At 41.9% G+C, this 21,353-nt stretch overlaps 1 protein-coding gene across 1 annotated transcript in view; it reads right to left on the reverse strand.

Annotated features, from left to right (window-relative positions):
* Positions 1 to 21,353, reverse strand: part of LOC146813686 (solute carrier family 22 member 7-like) — a 401,617-nt gene that overhangs the window by 153,207 nt on the left and 227,057 nt on the right. Inside the window, exons 4-5 of the mRNA XM_085610179.1 lie at positions 4,813 to 4,981; positions 3,803 to 3,926 (exon numbers count right to left, since the gene is read on the reverse strand). Coding sequence (XP_085466305.1) covers positions 3,803 to 3,926; positions 4,813 to 4,981 — 293 coding nt within the window. The remainder of the gene's footprint in view (positions 1 to 3,802; positions 3,927 to 4,812; positions 4,982 to 21,353) is intronic.

Consider the following 21,353-nt stretch of genomic DNA (forward strand, 5'->3'; position numbering starts at 1 on the left):
GTATTTGCCAACATAAAATCCATCGCGCAGTGGTGCACAGTGCGGTATCAAGCTCACCGGGGGCCGGACCCAGGAGCAGCTTCAATCTATTAATGGTGCGAGCATGACAAATACAGTATGTGAAATAATAGTCACTAATCCGCTGCTGCGTGATAAGTCCTGGTTCTCTTCAGAAGAACATGGTAAATATAACTCAGTTTGTAAAGAGGGTGGACGGTTCTGTTTTTTGTCACTGAAATTATACACTTTGCAGGTCACTGGGAGTGCCCGCCTCCAACTCTTTATTATCTGAGGAAACTGGATTTTTGCAAGAGTTAGAGTGACCTCTGTTGGTTTCCATTGTTTTAGTGTAACCTGTCTGCATGTGAGCGAATGCCGTGACCTTTATATCACCCAATGACGCACCACAGCTTCATCACAAACTAACCACAGATACTGCTTTAGCTTACACAGCCCATCTCTACCTCACTTCACATATGAAAAATTACACACCTCCTCCTGCAGCTGATAACCTTCTTTACTTAAAGGCACCTCTCTGGCACCACTGGAAGTATATTGACGATCGCCCAGATTTTGATGGAGGACGGAGGAAACCCTTCCAATACCTTTGAGAGGAATTCAACGTGGAATGGGGCGTACCATTGCAATACCACCAGCTATGGAGGTGTCTGACTGCTGCTCTTTGTGGTAAATGGAAAGAGACATGAGACTTGCAAATCCACAGTTATTTGCAAAAGTGGAGAGCATACAGAAAACTAGTTTGGGGATTTTAGGGCAGAGCGGAACTCTGCAGAATTCCACAGGGTTTTTATGCCCACTTTTACACAGCACCCTTCTTAGAATTCTTGCCCACAACTTGAAAGGGGATGTGTGGTACTTTTGCTTCTGCAACTCTTTGATACACTCCATTTAATACTGAACACTCTTTCCTATAATGATGACCTTAGATGGTGTGGGATCATTTTTGGACCACAATTGCTCTCTAATTTGATCAGAATTGCATTGTAACATAAACTGTTTTTCCACTCCAATGCAAAAATTGCAGGAAGACGCTATTTCCTGCCCAAAAAAAAAAGAATATAATAGAATAAATGATATACATAAGAATACAGGAGATAAAAGACAAGCAAAACAAAGAAACCTTGAAATTCTATCACACAATTGCTCCCATGAATAACCCGCAGAGGTTGTAGGTGCCTGAAAGCACAAAGGGGCTGATTACGATGGCGGAGGGACCGCCACCGCCAGCCGGGCGGTGGCGGTCCCTCTGCCATCTGAATGCCTATTTCCCCCACCACATTAGGATGGCTGGGGAATGCGTTACGCAAGCATGGTGGGCGCAAAGACCACCTGCCACGCTTCTGCCACAGGCAATCGTCTCTATTGCCTGGTGGAGCGGAAAACACTGGGCATATGGCGGTGGTGCCCAGCAGGCACCGCCCACCCGATTACAATGCCGGCGTCAGCCAGCCTTTCCATTGCAGTGGAACCGCCATGGAAAGGCTGGCAGAGGCAGGACTCGGGGGCCCGGTGCGGGCCCCCTCTGTATTGGGTGAGCCAGTTGTGCAAGGGGGGGTATCCCCTACATTTCCATGCACAAGGTAGCAGGCACTGCGTGGTGCCTGCCACCTTATGCAGGGAAATAAACAAGATGGCCATTTGAAATTGTGGCGGGTGCTGCCGCCGCTTTACAGGCGGGTGGTCCTGATCCCGCTATGATGGCGGGCGGACTCGAGCCCACCCGCCATCGTAATCAGCCCCATACAATCTAGAAAGGGTAACAAACTAGAAAGCAACTTCCTCAAGGAAACAGCACTTAGGAAGCACACAACCGGAAGTACAGAAGCATAGAAGAACGATAATAACTTGTCCCCGGTGCGGAGGATTGGAGATCACACTCCAGTGTGGAGATACCTCAGTAGAGCATTCATACTCCGTGTCACGAATCACATGCAAGTCAGCGTTCCTCCAAATGTGCCTGAAGAACTTGACTTGCCGAGCTGAGATGTGAAATGTATGACTGTAAGGCCACAAGACGCAGTCCAGCACATAGGGCTTCAGGAGAATGCAAAAGTTCTGAGGCAACAAGGACTGTTGATAGGAGCATGCACACATTGTGCCCTATGGCTACATCCGATCACCTCACTCAGCGCGTTACTATGATGTGGAAGTTGGTCCAGCAAAGGGAGCATGCAGGCTGGGCGTACTGTGGTTACGGCCAATTGCCTCCACACAGCGCATCACAAAAACGTGTAGGTTGCCACAGCAACAGCAACTTGCATTCCCAATGAGCAAACACCCAATGACTCACTGCCAGTATGCTCCCAGGCAACCTTACCTCTAAACATTACCAGCTCAACCACGCTCAATAGGCGGCTCGATCCCCAACACAACTGCCCTAGAGCGGCAGCTCATGCGAAGACCTGTGGGCAGGGATAACTGCAAAGAGATGTCAAGTAAGAGTCTTTCATCATAATTCCAGTTGTTAAAAAATAGCGAACCACAATGAAGCAGTCCCAGTTAGTTCGTAGGTGATATCCAGCTTTTATAGCTCCATTAAAGAGAGACCACCAACTGTGTGGAAGTTTCATGTTCGTCCACGTAGGTTCCAAATCCAGAAAAAAAAGAAGTGCTCCTAAAAGTCCCACTCAATCCTGGTATCCAATGCTCATTGACAAATGTGGAAGTAGGGTAAATAAAACACAATTTGTATTCAGTAGAGATGGTTAAATCCAAGTATCAGTCCATGAGAATGGGAAACGCCATCCACTCCGGTCACCAGCCTGCAACCAAGTCCTTAGCTACTTTGAAAGACAACATTTTACATTCCAACCAGCATGCAGTAGACGCAGGAGCAATTCAAATACAAACTAGATGAACATAAATAGCACAGTAATACACAAAACAGCACGCAAATACCACAGAAAGTAAGAGAGAAATACAGGGCAGGGAGAATAGGGTGGAAGAGGTGAATATGTACCATCAGGGGGCTCGGTGGATGTGGACATGATGTGATGTAGTACAAGAGGTGACTATGAGCGTAAGAAGAGAGAGTGTGCTAGCAGGTTGAAGGCAGGAAATAGGATGTAGATCATGATTGAAGGAGAAGGTTTGGTGGTAAGGTGGGGCAGAGATGAGAAGAAACAAAATGAACAGTCAAAGAATGTGATATGACAGCCAGGGGGGAGGAGAACACAGGGGCAATTAAGTACTGAGAGAGAACTTAGGTTGGGTTAGAGGGAGAAAGAGGAAAAGTAAGGGTATGAGAGAGAGAAGAAGGAGAGATTGTGTCAAAGGAGAGGAAATGGGTGAATGAAAGATGTTTTGGGTGGAATACATAGAGCGTGAGAATTGCTGAGAATGAGGAATAAGGAAGGTAGGTATGGAGAGCATGGCTGAGTATTGGGCTGGATGTGAGGAAAGAGAATAGTTAAGCAGAAGAGCAGAAATAGGAAATGGTGAGAAAGCAGGAAGGAGGGAAAGACAAGAGGGAGGACAGAGTGAGCATGAGGAGGTGAAAAGGGAGGTGGGGCAGTGAGAGAAGGGAAAGAGGCAGAATTAAGAAATAGGTGGAAAAGAAAAAGATAGTGGGGGTGGGGTCAGAATAGATGATGTGAGGTATTACATAGAAATACAACGGATGTGGGGAGACAAAGAGCAACAGGGGGTGATAACATAAATTGAGTGTAAGTGGAAGGATGAAAGAGGTAATGCTCCAATGCTGGGGTGCATGACTGGTATTGAGTTCAGTCTGTACCTTTGTTTGAATGATAGCTCTGATGTGTTACTACCCTCCTCTCACCTCAGTGTTGATATTGGAAGACAAGTGTGTCTGGCTGTTCATTGAAGAGCATTGAACCAAGAGGGCATGAACTTCCTTCACCTTGCCTTTGGTCAACAGCCACCTTGCAGACTCGGGAAGCCACCTGTGAGAAGAGAGAAGACTGCGTCACAAAGTATGTTTGTAAATATTTGTTCAATTTCAGATCTCAGGGACTAGGAGATGAATGAAGGGGGAGGAGAAGAACATTGTCAAGAGTTTAGTTCAAAAGGACACAGAATATGTTTATCAGCAACTCTAAAGAAAGGTAGTAGTGATGGAGAGGGGCCATCATCAAGGGGAGACGATGCTGACACTGATTGGCATGAAACAGAGAACACATTAAACCAACTTTCAAAAAGAGACTGGTTTTGAGAACTAATTCCAAACTGTCAGAAAATATATCAATGACTATTTGAGGACTTGGAGATGTGGCTTTCTTTCTCAGGGTTACACTAGGAGGATCACACCTTTTTTACCTTTCCTTGGTTTTTGGCCTGATTATTAGCAGGTTTTCACAGCACCATAGTATAGGGAAACACTTTGACACTGAGGGTCACGTTGTTGTTGCTACTGCCTTGTGACTTCACACGGAGACAGTGTTTAACAACAACTCTTTTACATGTATGTGGCAGAAACACCAGTGAGTGAGAGTGAGGCAGGCACTACAGATATTGAGTACCTAAACACACTATATAAATTTTAAATAAATTTCTTTTCGGGGTAGGTCTTGTTGTGTTTCACTTACACTAGGAGGAAACAACACTATGTATAAGATTACAGCACATAGACATACACAAGAACAGTTTCAGACGACAATCAGGATACCTTGGAAGAGCTCTGTCTGGGATCACATGTTAAAATGAGATAGAGGAAAGTGGTAGAGCTATGCTGAGCATAAAATGAGATGCACTAGTAGAGCCATGCATGGGGCCAGACTCTTGGATAGCATAGTGACTGCCATACAAGGATCATTATTCCACTCCACTCACCATATGCTGATTATTATGACAATAAAGGGGGACGTGGTAGCAATGAGAAGCCACCGCCAGTCCCGGATCAGGTATGCCACTAGGGACAGGAGCATAATTCCAATAGGCCAAAAAATGCTGCACACGCACCAGGACTTGGAGCGGTGCTTCACCGCCACCCACTCCACAGCTGCAAGACAAGACAAGCTGATTAGATCTGGTTTGCTGTTGATCATCTTCATGCATATGAATACACATCTGTATCTCGGGATAATAATATTCACAAGACCTTTTTGACCACAAAGGGGCTTTAATTTATTGTTATTTTCCCAGCACTCCTCTGTATTGTAGTCACTTTAGTCATTATGTACTTTGTTTAGACCATAACCGACTAAACTTTTATGTCACGCAGCACACAACACAATGCAAACTCCGGTACCAGCCTAAATATCATCCTTTTAGAAAGGTTATTTTAGTCTTGAAAAGGCAATGGATCTGCTTTGAATTCCACCCCTGACCTCAGATCACCTCAAATCTGAAAATCCTGAATGAGTTAGACACCTTAGGACAAAACCGCTGCCTCTGATTAGTCAGCCAATGGTTGCTGAAAATTCACCTTAAACTTAACTCACCCAAAACAGAGATCCTAACAGTCAGAGATCAGAACTACTGTACTACAACCATCTGGCCCAAGGAACTTTGTATGCCACCAGCAACATTGACAAGTGAAAAACCTAGCCCTGGTCTGGAATTTTAGCCTATCTCGGATTTCCACAAAAGAACCAAGTGCCAAATGTACTAACATTAGGCACTGCGATTTCCAAATTGCGATTCTCAGTAAATTGCAATTTGGATATAGCAATTCCTAACGTATTGAAGTTTTAAATTTAACTTGGCATTTCCGAGTGGGTCGCAAATCGACTTACCTCATGAAAATATTATTGGGGTAGTTAGCACTTTGCGGCCCATTAGGAATCCCAGCCATCACAGGTGACCATGTCTATGATTGCTTTTCAATAAAGCAGATTTCTTTTTAAAATGCAGCTCCTTCCCCTTAAAGGAAACAGGACCGCATTTTGGAGGAAAAGTTTCATTCTTTTTTGTTTGTTTGTTTAAGAAGAGTCAGTGGTCCCATGGACCATTGCCTCCTCTTCAACAAACATTTTTTTTCATTCACAAAGGAAGGGGTTCCTAGGGAACTCCTTCCCATTTGCAAATGGGTTACCACTACATATTTGCAGTCAGAAAAATGTTGTTTTACGACTGAACTTTGGTTGCAAAATATTAATACATACCATATCAATTTGGCATTTGTAAGGGACGCTCTAAACATGCCCCTTCCAAATGCCAATACCAATAACAATTCCAATACAAATCGAATTTGGGTGGCACACTCAAAATGCAATTTGGTAAGACGTTACTGAAGCACAATTTGATGTTTGTACATTTTAAAAAGCATACCGTGAATTGGGTCATTTGTGACCTCAAAAATACTTTGTACGTCTGGCCCCAAGTAACTCAAAACACCTTATATGGTAAATCTTCCTCAGCTAACCTTCTTGAAGAAGGTTTAAGCTACTATCTCCCTAGTTCTGTCTATTTTTTACTATACAAATGGACTCTACCTTTTGCACAGCCTTACAGCTCATGAGACTGTAAAGAATCCATAACTTCACAGCAAGACACATCTTTCATGTTAATCTAGGAGCCAAAATCTCACTCACCCTTCAAAAGCTTTACTAACTTCTCCATGCCAGACACCTGACGTTCAAAACTATGCACCATCCTAAGGGTCGTTTTTGGTAGAAACAAGTCCTTCATCAAAGTAAAGCTACAAATGTACCACAGAAGAGAACCCTTTGCGCTAAACTGGCATCCCAGCAGTCCACCCTCCATCAGGAGACACATGATGGAACCTCATTCTCTGTACAAAGAACAGAGCTTTGGGATTATGTCTAATATGTCTTGGCAAAGAAGAGAAACATGGAACACGACCTGGACTTGGATCTTCCAAGGTGATCCCAAAATGAGCACACAGAGGCACCCAAAATCCATACAAGGGGAAGGCCAACACTGAACGCAGGATCATGCCATCCACAACTAGATAAAAGCACTGTAAGGATGGTTAGCACAAGCAGGTGTGCAATAACTTGTGCTCCTTTGCTAAACCCCATGCAAAACCACACTTACATGTATGCAGTGACACCATATGGACACCCTGACATAAACCAAAACATCAAATCTGAATACAATAGTTAATAGAAGGCACCAAACAACTTTACACAATCAACATGTATTCTTGTGATCATGTAAACACAGTGAGAATGTTTTGTCACCTTTGTCATTTCCTTAAGGCTTTCAGGCCATTTGTAATTCAAGCTTGACCATCAAAACATAACGGTTGATTGAGTGTGGGAAGTTCGAAAAATAAATACCTTTGTGGACGCTTTGTTCTCCTGCTGGCCCTGCTGGTGCTCCCTCGGCCCCCCACGTGGCGCTCGGGGTTGCCGCTGCCGCTGCCTCACGCGCGGCTTGGAAGCGGCCACTACTACACGTCCCAGGTGCCCCGGCGCAGTTTGACGCTACCTACGCGCCCGGAGGCGCATTTAACGGCGGCACTCCCTCCGCGTCGCGGGACGCGCGCGGGCGGACGCCGGGCTAAGCCCGGGCAAAGGGTGGGCCCTCTGAGGCCCTCAGAGGACAGAAGAGACTGGACTGGGCCACGGACTTTGTATGTATACAGTTCCTTCGAAGTCACCATACTGTGTTGTGTAACGTGGCTATTTGTATGGTCTGAGCAAAGTTGGCCGGTGGTATAGTCCTGGGTAAAAAGGTGCCTGGCTCTAAGGATTACCGTCAGGGTTACTAATATGTCCAAGGCTAAGACGAATAAACCTACTAAGGGGGCCGGTTCCATGGATAACTATCTGGTGCAAAAGGTGACCCAAATCAACAACTCACGCCGAGCTTCCCGAGGGCGGGGTAATGATGATGTTGGGTGTGCTGAATTATCGTCCCCTTTGGTAGTCACAGCTCCTATAGACGGAGTGGATGGGGAAAGCGGGGCTGTTGTACTCATTGAAGCACAAACACATATAGATTTGATTACTGATGGCCTTGAAGTTGCATCTGATTTAATAGAGGAAGAGTCATCACCCCTATCGCCCCAGCATAGACCAATGAGACTATGCAGGAAGGTGCAAGTTAAGCGCATGGGTAATCATTGCAAAAGTAAAACCGGGAGGGCCAATAGAGTCTCTAATAGTGGGGGATTACAAAAGGATTTAGGAGAGGGTAGTGGTATGGGCGGATTGATCTCTAATATCGCCCCTGAACCATTAACACTTCTATTTCACTCACTGGAGGGAAAATTAGAGGCAAAAATTGCAGAATTGATGCAACCTTTGCTAGCGAAATTAGATATTATGGCCTCAGAAGTAGAAAGACTAGGTGGTCTGATAAAATCCCACCTGGCTGGGGCATCAGGCAAATTAGATGCAGGAAATATTAGGCTAACTCTGGATAACCTGGGATCATCAAAGGGAAGTATATCTAATACTCATTTAGACAGGCAGATTAACACACAAAACACAGAGGTTGCTGTTGATCCTGTCTTACCGGATTCCACGACACTAATAATGCAGAATACCATTAATACGAGATCTTTAGAGGGAAATCTGACTAATACCCACATAAAGAAAAATCGTCATGTAAATCTTCCCCCTGATTGTGCACCTTATGTGGCTGTACTTACGAATGTCCCTCCCATTCAGCCCCATGCACATCAGGCGTTTGAAGAAAATCATGATTCTTTAAAGAACAGGACGGTTTTCTGGCTTAACAAGAATTGTGGGTTCTCCGTTAAGTATGCAGATCAAATATTAACAACAAGGAGGGTGAGCTGGATTGGTTCATCTAGCAAAACAATAAATGGTGACTGCATTATTATCAATTTTAGGCATCCTCAGCATGCTGCTACAGTTCTTCTCAGAGCTGCTGCATTGGCCAACACTCCCAATTGCATTTGCATACGCCCACTGGGGTTTTTTTATTCCCATTTTATTAGAAACCCACCAACCCCTGGCCCATTCAGATCACGTATACCTTCACAGTCATTGCCTCCTAATGAGGAATATGCTCATAATGGGGGGTTACAGATAGGTAACGGTTTCAACATTGTAACCCACAATAGATTTGACGCCCTCTCGGGATTAGAGCTATGTGACTGACAGGAGGTATCCGATGGGCAGGCAACTCGTGGCCTAACGGATACTGATTGTCCGGAATGTACTTTGGCTGTTACCAACCCTAATAACATAATTTCATGGAACATTGCGGGTCTTGGTTCCAAAATGGAGGATTGCAATTGGATTGAGTATATTAAAAAGTACAAAGTTATCTGTCTACAGGAAACCTGGTCAATCGATTGTAATTTCTTCCTGGAAGGGTATAAGGCCTACTACGTACCGGCAGTAGCAACTAACAGGGGTAGACCTAAGGGGGGCTTGGTTGTGTTCATATCCATAGTTTTGTGTTGTAAGGTTCGGAGAATTACAACAAACCACACTGGCATTATTGGCTTAGTTTTAAATAGAGACAACTGTACGGCCGGTTTGGTCAATTTTTTATAATTCTATTAATTGTAGTACCAACTCTAGTCAGATAGTTACATTGCATTCCTTTATTAGTAACTCCATGAAGGGTTGTCTTCATAACCTCATGGTGGTCGGAGATTTTAATGTTCATCCCTGTGGAGACCCTCTTTTTAAATTGATCACAGAATTTAATTGCCCGGACTATGAGAATTTTCATTTTGAGCATACAATTGAGGGGGAACACCTCAATGATATGCTTAATGAGTTAGAATTAACTCCTATGATGGCATTGATGGCCCCAAATAAGTGCTTTGACACTCCAACATTTAAGGGGAATGGTAGGGCAACTTTTATAGATTTCATTTTGCTAACACCTGCAATGCAGTCTTTTGTGGGATTCTTCTCTATTGAAGTCAGTGAATTCAGTGACCATAATCCTCTCACTGCTCTCTTGAGGGGACCGCTGATAGCAAAAGAAAGAGTGGAACCCCTTATTGGTAGGGTGAATACCACTGATGGCAGACGCCGTCTGAGATGGTCTATGGTAACCCCTGATCAGCTGTATACTAAGATAAAAACTATTTGTGCTGACGAAATTTCGTTATGCACACAAGTGGATACACTCCCAAACACTATCCTTAATGCCTTCAATAGTTTAGCGGGGAAGGTATCTCAATTACTATCAGTACCCATAAAAAACTCGGATTCTTTAAAAGGCCCAAGGTGGTTTAACAAGGATTGCTCCCTAGCAGCAAAAAACCTAAGAGTAGCATTGTCATCTATGCCTAGGATAAAAGCTGATGTCCAGCAATGTAGAATGATCTACAAAAAAACTATTGCAAGACATAAGGAATTTCTCAGGGAAGAGGCGTGGTTAGCAATCTTAGATCCTGCCACCCTTGGAAGTAGTACAGCTTTCTGGGCCTTGATGAGAAAACCATTTTTGATACAGGACCCGGGAAATGGTACTGAAAGTTATATATCTAAGGAGGAGTGGGAAGTGCACTTCAAAAAACTTTTTTGCTGCACAGAGGACATGGTTATTAGTTCTGACTGCAGTAAAACTGGTGAACAGATTGTTTTTAATAGAGCTGAAGTTTTGGAGGGCATACAGGGAATCACAGGTGGGAAAGCTCCCGGCCCGGACGGGATTCCCCCTGATTTGTACAAATCTGATCCTAGCTTTTGGGCACCGATTTTAGAGTCAGTTTTTAATGCTGCTGCAAAAGAAGGATGTCCACGATCATGGGGTGTTTCCACAATTGTCCCAGTTTTTAAAAAGGGTGACAAGGGCAGCCCACATTGCTATCGACCGATTTCTTTATTAGATTCTATGGTTAAGATTGTAGGAAGAATTGTACTGCAAAGATTGGTAGAGTGGGTGGAGGAAAAGAACATTATGTCCCCCTCGCAGTACGGATTTTGTAAAGGCCGATCAACAACTACTCAATGCCTTAACCTCTTCCTGATCTTAAGCAAATATACTATAATACAGAAAGGTACCATTCACCTTGCCTTTATGGACTTGTCCTCAGCGTTTGACTGTGTCAACCGGTCTAAACTGTGGCAGTCCATGAGGGCAAAAGGGGTTGATAGCGGTCTGGTTGACTTTTTGGTTGCCCTACACTATAACACCAGTGCTAATGTGAGATATTCCCTGGACTTGAGTGTATCTAATAATTTTAGTATTGGAAAGGGGGTCCGGCAGGGCTGTATCCTGGCCCCCTTTCTTTTTAACTTCTACATTAATGACTTAGATGGGGTGTTGCAAGATGTTCATGCTGACTGTCCCAGAGTTGGTAGGCGAGGAATCCCAATACTTCTTTATGCAGATGATGCAGTACTTATATCTAGGACCGAGAGGGGCTTGCAATCATTGTTAACAGCATTTAATACATTTATGAGAGATAGAGACCTCTTGGTAAATAACTCTAAATCTTTTGTATTGCAAGTTGGTCAGCAACCAAGAAAACCCTTCCAATTTAGGATTGGCGGAGAAATAATCCCTTTAACTAAATCATTTTCTTACCTAGGAGTTCTCTTCGATACAAAATTAAATTGGGAACCTCATCTTGTGAAGAAAAAAGGTGAAATGGTGAGGGTTAACGCGTCAATATTCAACTTTGCAACCAAATTGGGGAAAAAGCCAATCTGTGCAATGTTGAAATTGTACAATGCTAAGTCTGTGGCAACTGTATCCTATGGCAGTGAACTTTGGGGGTGCGTAAATGGAGAGCAATTACAGATTGTTGAAAATCGTTTTATGAAGCGACTATTGTGTGTCCCATCCGGTACGGCTAACTTTGTTGTTCATGAGGAGCTGGGGTCCCAATATATATGTGATTTGCTTTCCTTACGCCCTTTGATGTTTTGGCTTAAAATTTGGCTAAATGAGAACATACCCCTAACACACTTAATCATGAAGGACTTTTTGTCACTGGACAAGGCACTGAGTTCTCCTTGGCTAAGCTACCTAAAATCAAACTTTGATAAACTTGGTCGCCCTGAACTCTTCTCCAAACCACAATCAATAACCAGGGGAGATCTGGAGCAAATTAAACAATCTTTTCTGCAGGACAAGAGGATTACGAGAGAAGATGTGGAGCTCCAGAAGCCAAGTGTGAGAAAGTTTGTTATGCTTAAGACCACCGTGGCCATAGAACCATATCTGGAAAGGTCTTTGTCTTCACATGAGAAATTTTTACTGACCAGATTTAGGCTTAATCAATTTCATCACCTGCTTATTCGACCTAAATGTGATATTTTTAATAAACTTGCAGCGCCCTGCGGCTGCGACGGAAAGTCTCCGCAGGATTTGCTGCATTTTCTCTTTTTATGTAAATTTTATGAATTTCCTCGCAAATTATATTTAGTGACTCTTTTAAAAAAAACTTGGTTTTAAACAAATCAGACCGGCTCTTTTGTACTTGCAGCTTTTGCACAGTGACAGTATTCTCCAAATCAAGGAATTTTTAAAACTATGTATTAGATTGAGAAACTGCCTGGACCAGTGATATCATGTACCTCGTTCTGTGTCCATATTTTGATTGAACTTTTATTTTGCATTGAAATGTTTGTCTGCTTTATGTGATAATGACTTGTACATTGTTTATGTGTGTCTTTTATGGTTAGCAATAACCGAAATAAAGATTTTTGAATTGAATTGAATTGATTGAGTGTGCTTGATCCCAAGGATATTATTCAGTTCTGCTCAGATAGTAACTGGAGTTCCCAGTAGGCGCTCATATCATATCTCTGTTACAAGTTGCAGTAATCACAGTAGGAATGTTGAGTGAGAATTATTGCTTTGTTATCAGTCGTGGTTATTGCATCTAGATTGATTTCCTATTTCAGGGCTTGACTCGAATATGAGGGAAACATCGAGAGAGAGTGGGAAAGAGAGAGAGTGAGAGAGAGAGAGAAAGAAGGGCAAGTGGGGGCCACTTATGGAATGAGAAAGAAGCAGAAAGGGAGAGAGTTAGGGAAGGCCAGAGGCTGTTTGAAATCTGAAGTTGAACAGTAAATATTTCAATTATGGAACCCATAGCAGCTGGTAAACTTCAGAAACCATTAACAGCACTTTGCAGAGATCTCATGTTATGTCAATTTGTATAATGCACAACTCGCCCAGGAGGGTATCTTGTCTCTGAAATAGGAGCTGCATGGGCTGAGTCAGAGTAATGCCTAGGTGAATAACCAGGCATTAAATTTCTTTCGGTATTCAAGAGCTGAGGAGGGGAATTGTTAGAAAGGTGGTTTCTGCTTAGTAGAGGTGGGCACCCTGCCCAAGCAGGAACCACGATCCATGTCACGGTAAGTCACAAACACGCCCTAAATTATCCTGTGCTCCCCCGCTGGTAGCATGGCACAGAGCTGTATGGCTTAACTTAAGATGAAATGTGTAAAGTATTTGTGCAACACTTCTAACAGTAAAACAGTGACAACATCCAACAAACAGATCCCACAACTGGTTAGAAACATATACCTTAAGTTAATGGACAACACAAGAACAAAACAACAAAAATCCAAAAGGTAGAACCAGGGTTATGAATATTTAAAGAATAAACTTAAATGTTGTGCTTAAAAGCAAAACCCCCCAACTGGAGCTACCGTAGGCACTAGACTGGGTCAAATCAAAAGTTCACACAAGCTGCGATGGAGCACGGGATGGATAGGAGGGACCAGCCTTGGCCCTCTGCAAAGTACCTTGGTTGCATCACCGTTAAAGAGGTGAGGTGATGCATCACTGTTGACCCACCAAGGAAGGTGATACATCAGTTCTGAGCCACGCAACAGCGATGATGTGTCAAGAATGGAGTGGATGCGCCGCACAGTTGGCTATTCGTTTGCTATGGCGGCGATGCATCCGCAGTGGAGGTGATATGCTGGTTCCAAGTCCTTGCACCAATGGCAATGCATGGATTCAACTGGAGCAACACTTCAAATCTACCTCCAAGGTGCCAGGATTTGGTTGGCACCACTTGCCAAGGCAGACTCACAGATGGCACAGTCCAGGTGCTGCAGCAGGTGAGGTGGAAGTATTTTATGTCCCTGAGACTTCAATCATGAAGCAAGCCCTTGGAGTCACTTTGATTCTGGGTTCAAATAATGTGGGTCTAGTCCTTCTCACCCAGGCAAGGAGGGCAGCAGGCAGTAGGTCTGCACAGCAAGAAAGCAGTTCTTCCAGAGCAGCAGGCCGGCAGAGTGGCAGTCCTTCAGCAGCACAGCAGTTCTTCTTCCTGGCAGAGTATCCAGAAGTATACTGAAGCTGTAGGGTCTAAAGTCCAATTTTTATACCCAGTGGTGCCCTTGAAGTGGGAGAGACTTCAAAGAAGGCCTTTAAAGTGCACAGAGGTCCTCCCTTCCTGCCCTGACTCCAGACTCACTACAGGGGGGTATGCTGCCCTTTGTATGGAGACAGGACACAGCCTATTTAGATGTAAATGTGAGGCTGTTCCCAGCTCCTTCCTCCCATTCTTCCAGGATGGCCCATTAAGTCACACCTAAGCTCCCATTGTGTGAGGCTGTGAATGCTCAAAGCCCAGCTGTCACCCTCCCCAGATGTGCATTGGAGACAGGCTGCAGGCACACATGGATAAGAGCAGAATAATGCCATATTTATAAATGTGTCTTTTTAAAAATTATTTTGATAAATTAAACTTGACCATTTAACAGGATTTATCATTACAAATCCATAGGTATTAAACATGAGAGCTCTACAGCCTTCCAATTGGGAATTACAGCTCATTAGATGTAATAAAGGATCCCCAATGTTAACCTAAGGGAGGGGTAGGATTCACAGTTGGGGAAAAAACTATTTGGGAGTTGGTCCTCTCACGTCTCCTTTTTTACTTCTGGGTACTTACCTCATTAACATTTCTTTTTGAGGATTCTTTATATGACAGTTCACTCATACTCATCTATAATTTTATATGTTCCTTGTAAGAGTCCTCTTCAACCGCATCTATCTCAGGGTTTCAGTTACTATCTTGTCATTCTGGTACTACTATTGTGAAGATCTGTTTATCTGTTTGCCCTTGAATGATCAGATTACTTCTCTTTAGTTCTGACTTTGAATTTGTTCTTCAGTTGCTTCAGCTCTGCTGTTGACCACTGGTATGTTTAAGAGTATAGAATTCATTTAAGCTATGGGGATGGGCAGCAGATGGCTATCTAAAAGGGGGTGGACTCATCTAAATTGCGGAAGGAGTGAAGCATGGTTTTCCACCAGAATATTAACCAGAAAGTATCAGGAGGCCTAAATATCACTGACTAAATCATTGACAAGGTAACTATGTACAGGTAAGCATAGGTAGAGTTTACTTACTCCCCCGGGTATGTACCTTTACAATATATATATATATATATATGATGTCATCAGTGATGTCACTGACCATGTCATGAATGATGCAATATGTGACATCATCAGCAGTGCATTGCAGGCACGCGAGTTATAGTTAGCAGAACTAACTATAACGGAGGAATTTCTATGGTTTTGTACGAGTGAAATGGCCAGCTAACTATAACACCCCTGAAACCTATGTTTTTTTCTGTGAATTTCTAAGGTTTTTTAAATGCTAATTTCTAACTATAACGTCTCTGAAACCTATGTTTTTTTTCAGTGAATATATATATATACATACATATATATAATCTGCATATCTATATGAATACAAATATAAATGCATGCATACATATACATACACATATATGCATGCATATGCATGTTCTGTACATGAAAGTTTGAAAAACACTAATAAAAGCAAAGCTAAAAAGCCACCTAATCACAAATAGAATTGCTTTAACTTAAACGAGGGCGAGGTCTATTGCATTTTCAATGGTTGTTTACTTTGGTTCCATCAAGAAGGCATTCAGATGTGTCACACATTTGCATAAATTCTGAATGGTAGCACTCTAGTTGCTCATTAGATCACTGTAGTAAAGCTACTGCTCACCAGGGAAGTCTGCTGCTGGTATTCAAAGTGCATGTTTCACTCTGCATGTCAGAATTTTTTAATGAAATAGAAGAGGATTTGAGAAGTCAAAATGTGCCCTAATTTTTCTTTATGCAGCACTAATCATAATTTCTATGGCAAAATGAACCCCCTCATTTTGTTCCTTTGCAAATTAAATGTTTTAAGTGTTACCACTTTATTCCAATCAAGATGGCTTCAGGTGTGCCATACTTTTGTCATAAGTAAGACTGTTAGCGCTCTAGTTGTTCTTTAGAACACTCTGGGATATTCTGTCATTGGTCTATACTTGGGCTACATCTGGGTGATGTTTGTGCTACATTGGGGGTCTTTAGTCTCTGGTGGCCATCTTGGGAGACTTATTTGTTATGAAGTTTCCTAATTTCCTCATTTACTACAGTCTCCTCAGTAGGAATACTTTCAGTGTTTTAATTTTATTCCATCAAGAAGGCATTCAGATGTGTCACACATTTGCCATAAATTCAGAATGTTAGCACTCTAGTTGAAAGTGCGTGTTTCAGTCTGCATGTCAGAATTGTTTAATAAAATAGAAGAGGATTTGAGAAGTCACTCAAAATGTGCCCTAATTTTTCTTTCTGCAGCACTAATCATACTTTCTATGGCAAAATGGACCCCCTCATTTTGTTCCTTTTTAAATTATATGTTTTAAGAGTTACCACTTTATTCCAATCAAGATGGCTTCAGTTGTGCCATACGTTTGTCATAAGTAGGACTGTTAGCGCTCTAGTTGTTCTTTGGAACACTCTGGGAAGCTGCAATAGAACACAAAGGAATCAACTGAGAGTCTCTGCCCTTGTTGGATGTACATGTTTTACTGAGCATGTCAGACTTCATTCTGACATGACTGAGTAAGATAATGTGAATTTACAGAAAATATGCTCTCAGTTTAGCTTATAAATCACCTGCCAAACCTCTGTGGGAAAAGCATGAGAAAATTGTTTTCTCGCAAACATGATTCATAATATCCCAGCAGAAGGATTTTTCACATGGTAAAATCACCTTAGAACATACCACAATTCCTCAAATGAGTATGGTACCATCAACAAATGATTTATAATGTAACTAAAGTCTTAAAACCTTCTATTAACTGCAATGCTTTTTAATGAGGTGCTATCATGTATATTGGTCCCAAGATGGCTGCCAACACTTCTTGGATGAAGTGCTAACAGCCAACCAGATCTCACGATGAGATGTGTGGTTAGGCTCCGCCCAGATATATATGGGATTTTACTTTTGATTTTCTCAGGAACTACTGAACGGATTTACACCATTTAAGCAAAAGGCACGAGTCTGAACTGAGGACTACCTTTCTGCCAAATTTGGTGTAATTCCGTTCAGCACTTCGGGCTGTAGCTGCGGCTAAAGGTCCTATGGGAAATTGCATTGGGAAAACAATTTTTGGGACCCCCCTTTTTTCTCAGCCCCCGCTACACGAATCATCCCGAGACTTTCAGGATAGGAGCGGACCGGAGCTGGCCAAAAGTTTTGAAAATTTCACGAAGATTCGTCAATCGGCGCCAAAATTATGGAAAATAGGTCCTAGCTATAACTACCTACTGGCGACCGCCAGTAGGTAATATATATATATATATATATATTTAAGCAGGTATTATATGTCATTTTAGGAAAATACAGTAAGTTATTCTCAATTTAGAAGGAATGTTTTCCTGACCATCAATTTTCATTTTGTTTGTTAGTATTTATATAAAGATTCAGGGGTAGCATATGACATAATGGCAGTATTTTGCACATAATACAATATAATAAATTGAGTAAATTGTTCTTATTATATTTATTTATATATTTATATATTTTTTATGTATTTATATCATATTTATACCCCTTGACATTGTAGATGAAATTGGAATTATTGATGGAAAATCTGTATTGAAACGGCGAATGAAATCAATCTGAAACTACTTCCAATTCCTGGACTAAAGGAAACATGAGGATGTAAATAATCAGTACTGATGGACACAACAAAAAAAAGACTATGTATGTTTTGAGATATGTGGAGATATTTATTTCTTCTATTCATGGTGTTCTGTCACGTGGGTGTTGCATCACATAAAAATATGGCGTTTTATTTTCTCCATGTATGTGAACAAGGGCAAGTGGTGCTCGAAACGCGTCATCAGAGGAAAACAGCAATACATTAATAATCTGCCTGGATTCTGTGGTTCCTTGGCAGCTGAGTCAGCGTATACGACGCTGCTAGCAGACGATGGTCCTGGTGTGAGTGAGTGTATAAATATAAAATTTTCACTAATTATGAGTCATAGGGTCGCCCATTGCCTCCATCTGATCTCTCTCTTTCTCTCAAACACATCAGTTTTAATTATCACGGTGGTTTTAGATATTTTTTTACACACAACTAAATGTGGTTTTTTTATATGTACTTATAATATATTTTAAGTATATATTTTAAGAATAATTAGTTTCACTATTTTTGACATTAAGTCCCTCACTACTTTATGTCATCTGATAGGCAGGCACCAACAGTGGTTCAACTTACTTATATATTGAAATGGATGCTCACTATGACCTGCTGGTTCATTTGACCCAACCCAACTTGTTGCAGACCTTCTAGCTCAAAATGATAGTGTAGTCCACAGATTGGTGAGACATTGTGTGAACCAACTTTGAATTCTTAACAATTGATGGTTTTTAGATACATTGGTATTTAACATTCAACATTTAATGTTTAAGGTTTGGTATTTATTGTGTATATTTATGTGTTTTTAATTTAATATATATTTATATACAATTAACTTTTTAACAGCTTTTAACCATCCTAATTAAGAATAGTATTAGTGAAATATATTTATTCATATAAGTTCATATTTTATGACATGTGTATGTTTATTCATATATTTTCTAAATTGTATAATATGTTGGTTTTAACACTATAAGAGAAATTTCAAATGAATGCATATGTATGTATATATATTTTTAAATCATATATTTATATATTTTATTTATTTATTTTCTCTCTCTCTATTTTTGGAGAAGCCTTGTTTTGCACCAAGTTACAACATTTCTACCTCATTTTATTAGAAAAATATTGGTGTCATATTAGACTATCACTTTAAAACGGGTCCAGATTTCACCAATTGATACTACAAGTGTTCATTGGTGAGCATTACAGGATTTCCCCTGAGATCTTTCAAACGACATTAGAAATGCAATTTGCAAAGGGAATCATTGTTGAAATACTGCCCAATCAGAAGACATGATGTTTAAAAAAAAAAAAAAATACAAAAAATGTAAAAAAATGTTTTCTTTAAATACCGTATGCCATTGGTAGATCTGCGTCATGTGATCAAGTCCCCCAGGAGGGATGAAACGCGTAATGGCTGTCTTGTTTGTCTGAGTTCTTTGAATAAACTACCAGATATTGGACAAGAATCCCGTGGTCCGTGCTCCCTGTTACTAGTTGGTTTTGTCACGAGTGAGGAGAGTGCTTTGCTGATATATATATATATATATATATATATATATATATATATATATATATATATATATATAATCTACTGGCAGTCGCCAGTGGATAGTTATAGTTAGGACCTATTTTCCATAGGAAATCTGCAACATTCTATTGAGAATTTCTTTGGCGCCGATTGACAAATCTTCGCAAAATTCTCCAAACTTTTGGCCAGCTCCGCTCCGCTCCTATCCTGAAAGTTTCGTGGTGATTCGTCAAGCGGGGGCCGAGAAAAAAGGGGGGTCCCAAAACGCGTTTTCCCCATGCAATTTCCCATAGGATTTGTTGTCACAGCTACAGCCCGAACCGCTGAACGGAATGGCACCAAATTTGGCAAAGAGGTAGTCCTCAGTTCGGGCTCGTGCCTTTTGCATATTTGGTGTGAATCTGTTCAGTAGTTCCTGAGAAAATTAGGGTAAAAAAGTTAGTGATATCTATGGCCGCGGAGGATCCGCGGACCGTACCCGCACCGTACGCGAACCCTCCCTAAACCGAGCGCGCACCCTCCCGATCGCGCGCTGAATGCTAATTGGCTGTTGAGCGTCTCTCTACATTCGAAACCAGGAACTGGTCGGCGGCCATTTTCTGCCTCGGTAGAAGCGAGGCTGAAGAAGCAAGGGGAATAAGTGCGTAAAACATATAAAGGGGGCAGAGTGGGAATACTCTGACCCTCTAGAGGTGCTTAGGGGGTCCCACTGGGGCGTTTATTTATGTTTATGGTTATGTTCCAAAATGAAGAAATAATGTAGTGTTGGGATATTGAGCAACAGCCCACTGGGGCAGGATTTTCATTTACAAATTGTGTAAGTGTAATGTTGTTATAATCTTTGGAACATAGCATTGATAATGTAATTATGTTTAATTGTGTGAACATTTATTAATTATTGTGCAGTGTATAAACATAACAGCGCAATGAATACTTTATGATTTAAAAGTACCACTCTAAAATGGCCGCCAGTTTCACAAGGATCCCGATGTGGCGCAGTAGTCCTACGTTTATGTTATGTCATGTGATGTGAAACACTTTATTTATACTTTAAACAAACAATCGTTTATTGACCCGTGACAAAGGAGCGGCTGCTCCGAAACGCGTCGGGCTTTTGTTTGCCATGTAACGAATAAAAATCCTTTTCAACCACGCATACGGATCTGGGCTCGGTTTCTGTGATAAGAACAAATCGCACGAATTGGAGTAATATTGAGGTTCGCTACCTCACCGGAGCCCGCCGCCATTAAGAGGCAGAGCAACGCGAGTGAAATTGGGGATATTTTGAAAAACTCTGCCCGCAACCGAGGTCCGATAAACAACAGCGGTGACACTACGTGGATCAAGGGGCGTTCATCGGGAAAGCGAAGACTGGTGAGGTCGGAGGACCGGTAACGAGTGTTTGTTATCCCGGAAGCCATCTGGAAATCCAACAGTCGGAATTGTGAGTAAACGCGGACAGCGGCGTGCAGGCGGAACCGGTGTGACTCAAGTGGAGTTGCAACCGAGGGAAGCGTGGTTGGCGCGAATATTTATTCAGCGCATAGAGTCTGATTAGTAATCAGTCGACTCCATATATAAGCATTATGTTATCGGCAAACAGGGAAGCTACACGGAGACAAGCAGCGGAGCTTCTTTTTATCCCCAAAGATACTAATACAGTAGTGGAGGATGGGAGAAGCAACAGTACGGTAAATGAATCCCAAAGTAAAAAAGTTCTTTGGGATAAACTATGGAAGGTGGCAAAACTCGAACAAGTAAAATGGTGGGAAGCCACTGCGCTTCAAAAATACGTAGATGTTGAAATGGTCCCAAGAGGCTTAAGAATCTTCATCACACCTACCTTTAACGACCCTGACCCTGAATTAATAGAGGAATGGGCTTTAAATAATCATACTTGCTCCACCGTCATGCTGAGGTTACTAATTAAATATGCCAACAAAGAAACACAGAGACTGGCAATAGAAATAGACAAACTAACAGTGCTACTAAAACAAAAATGC

This window comes from Triturus cristatus, chromosome 6, assembly GCF_964204655.1.
Source record: "Triturus cristatus chromosome 6, aTriCri1.1, whole genome shotgun sequence".
Lineage (NCBI taxonomy): Eukaryota > Metazoa > Chordata > Amphibia > Caudata > Salamandridae > Triturus > Triturus cristatus.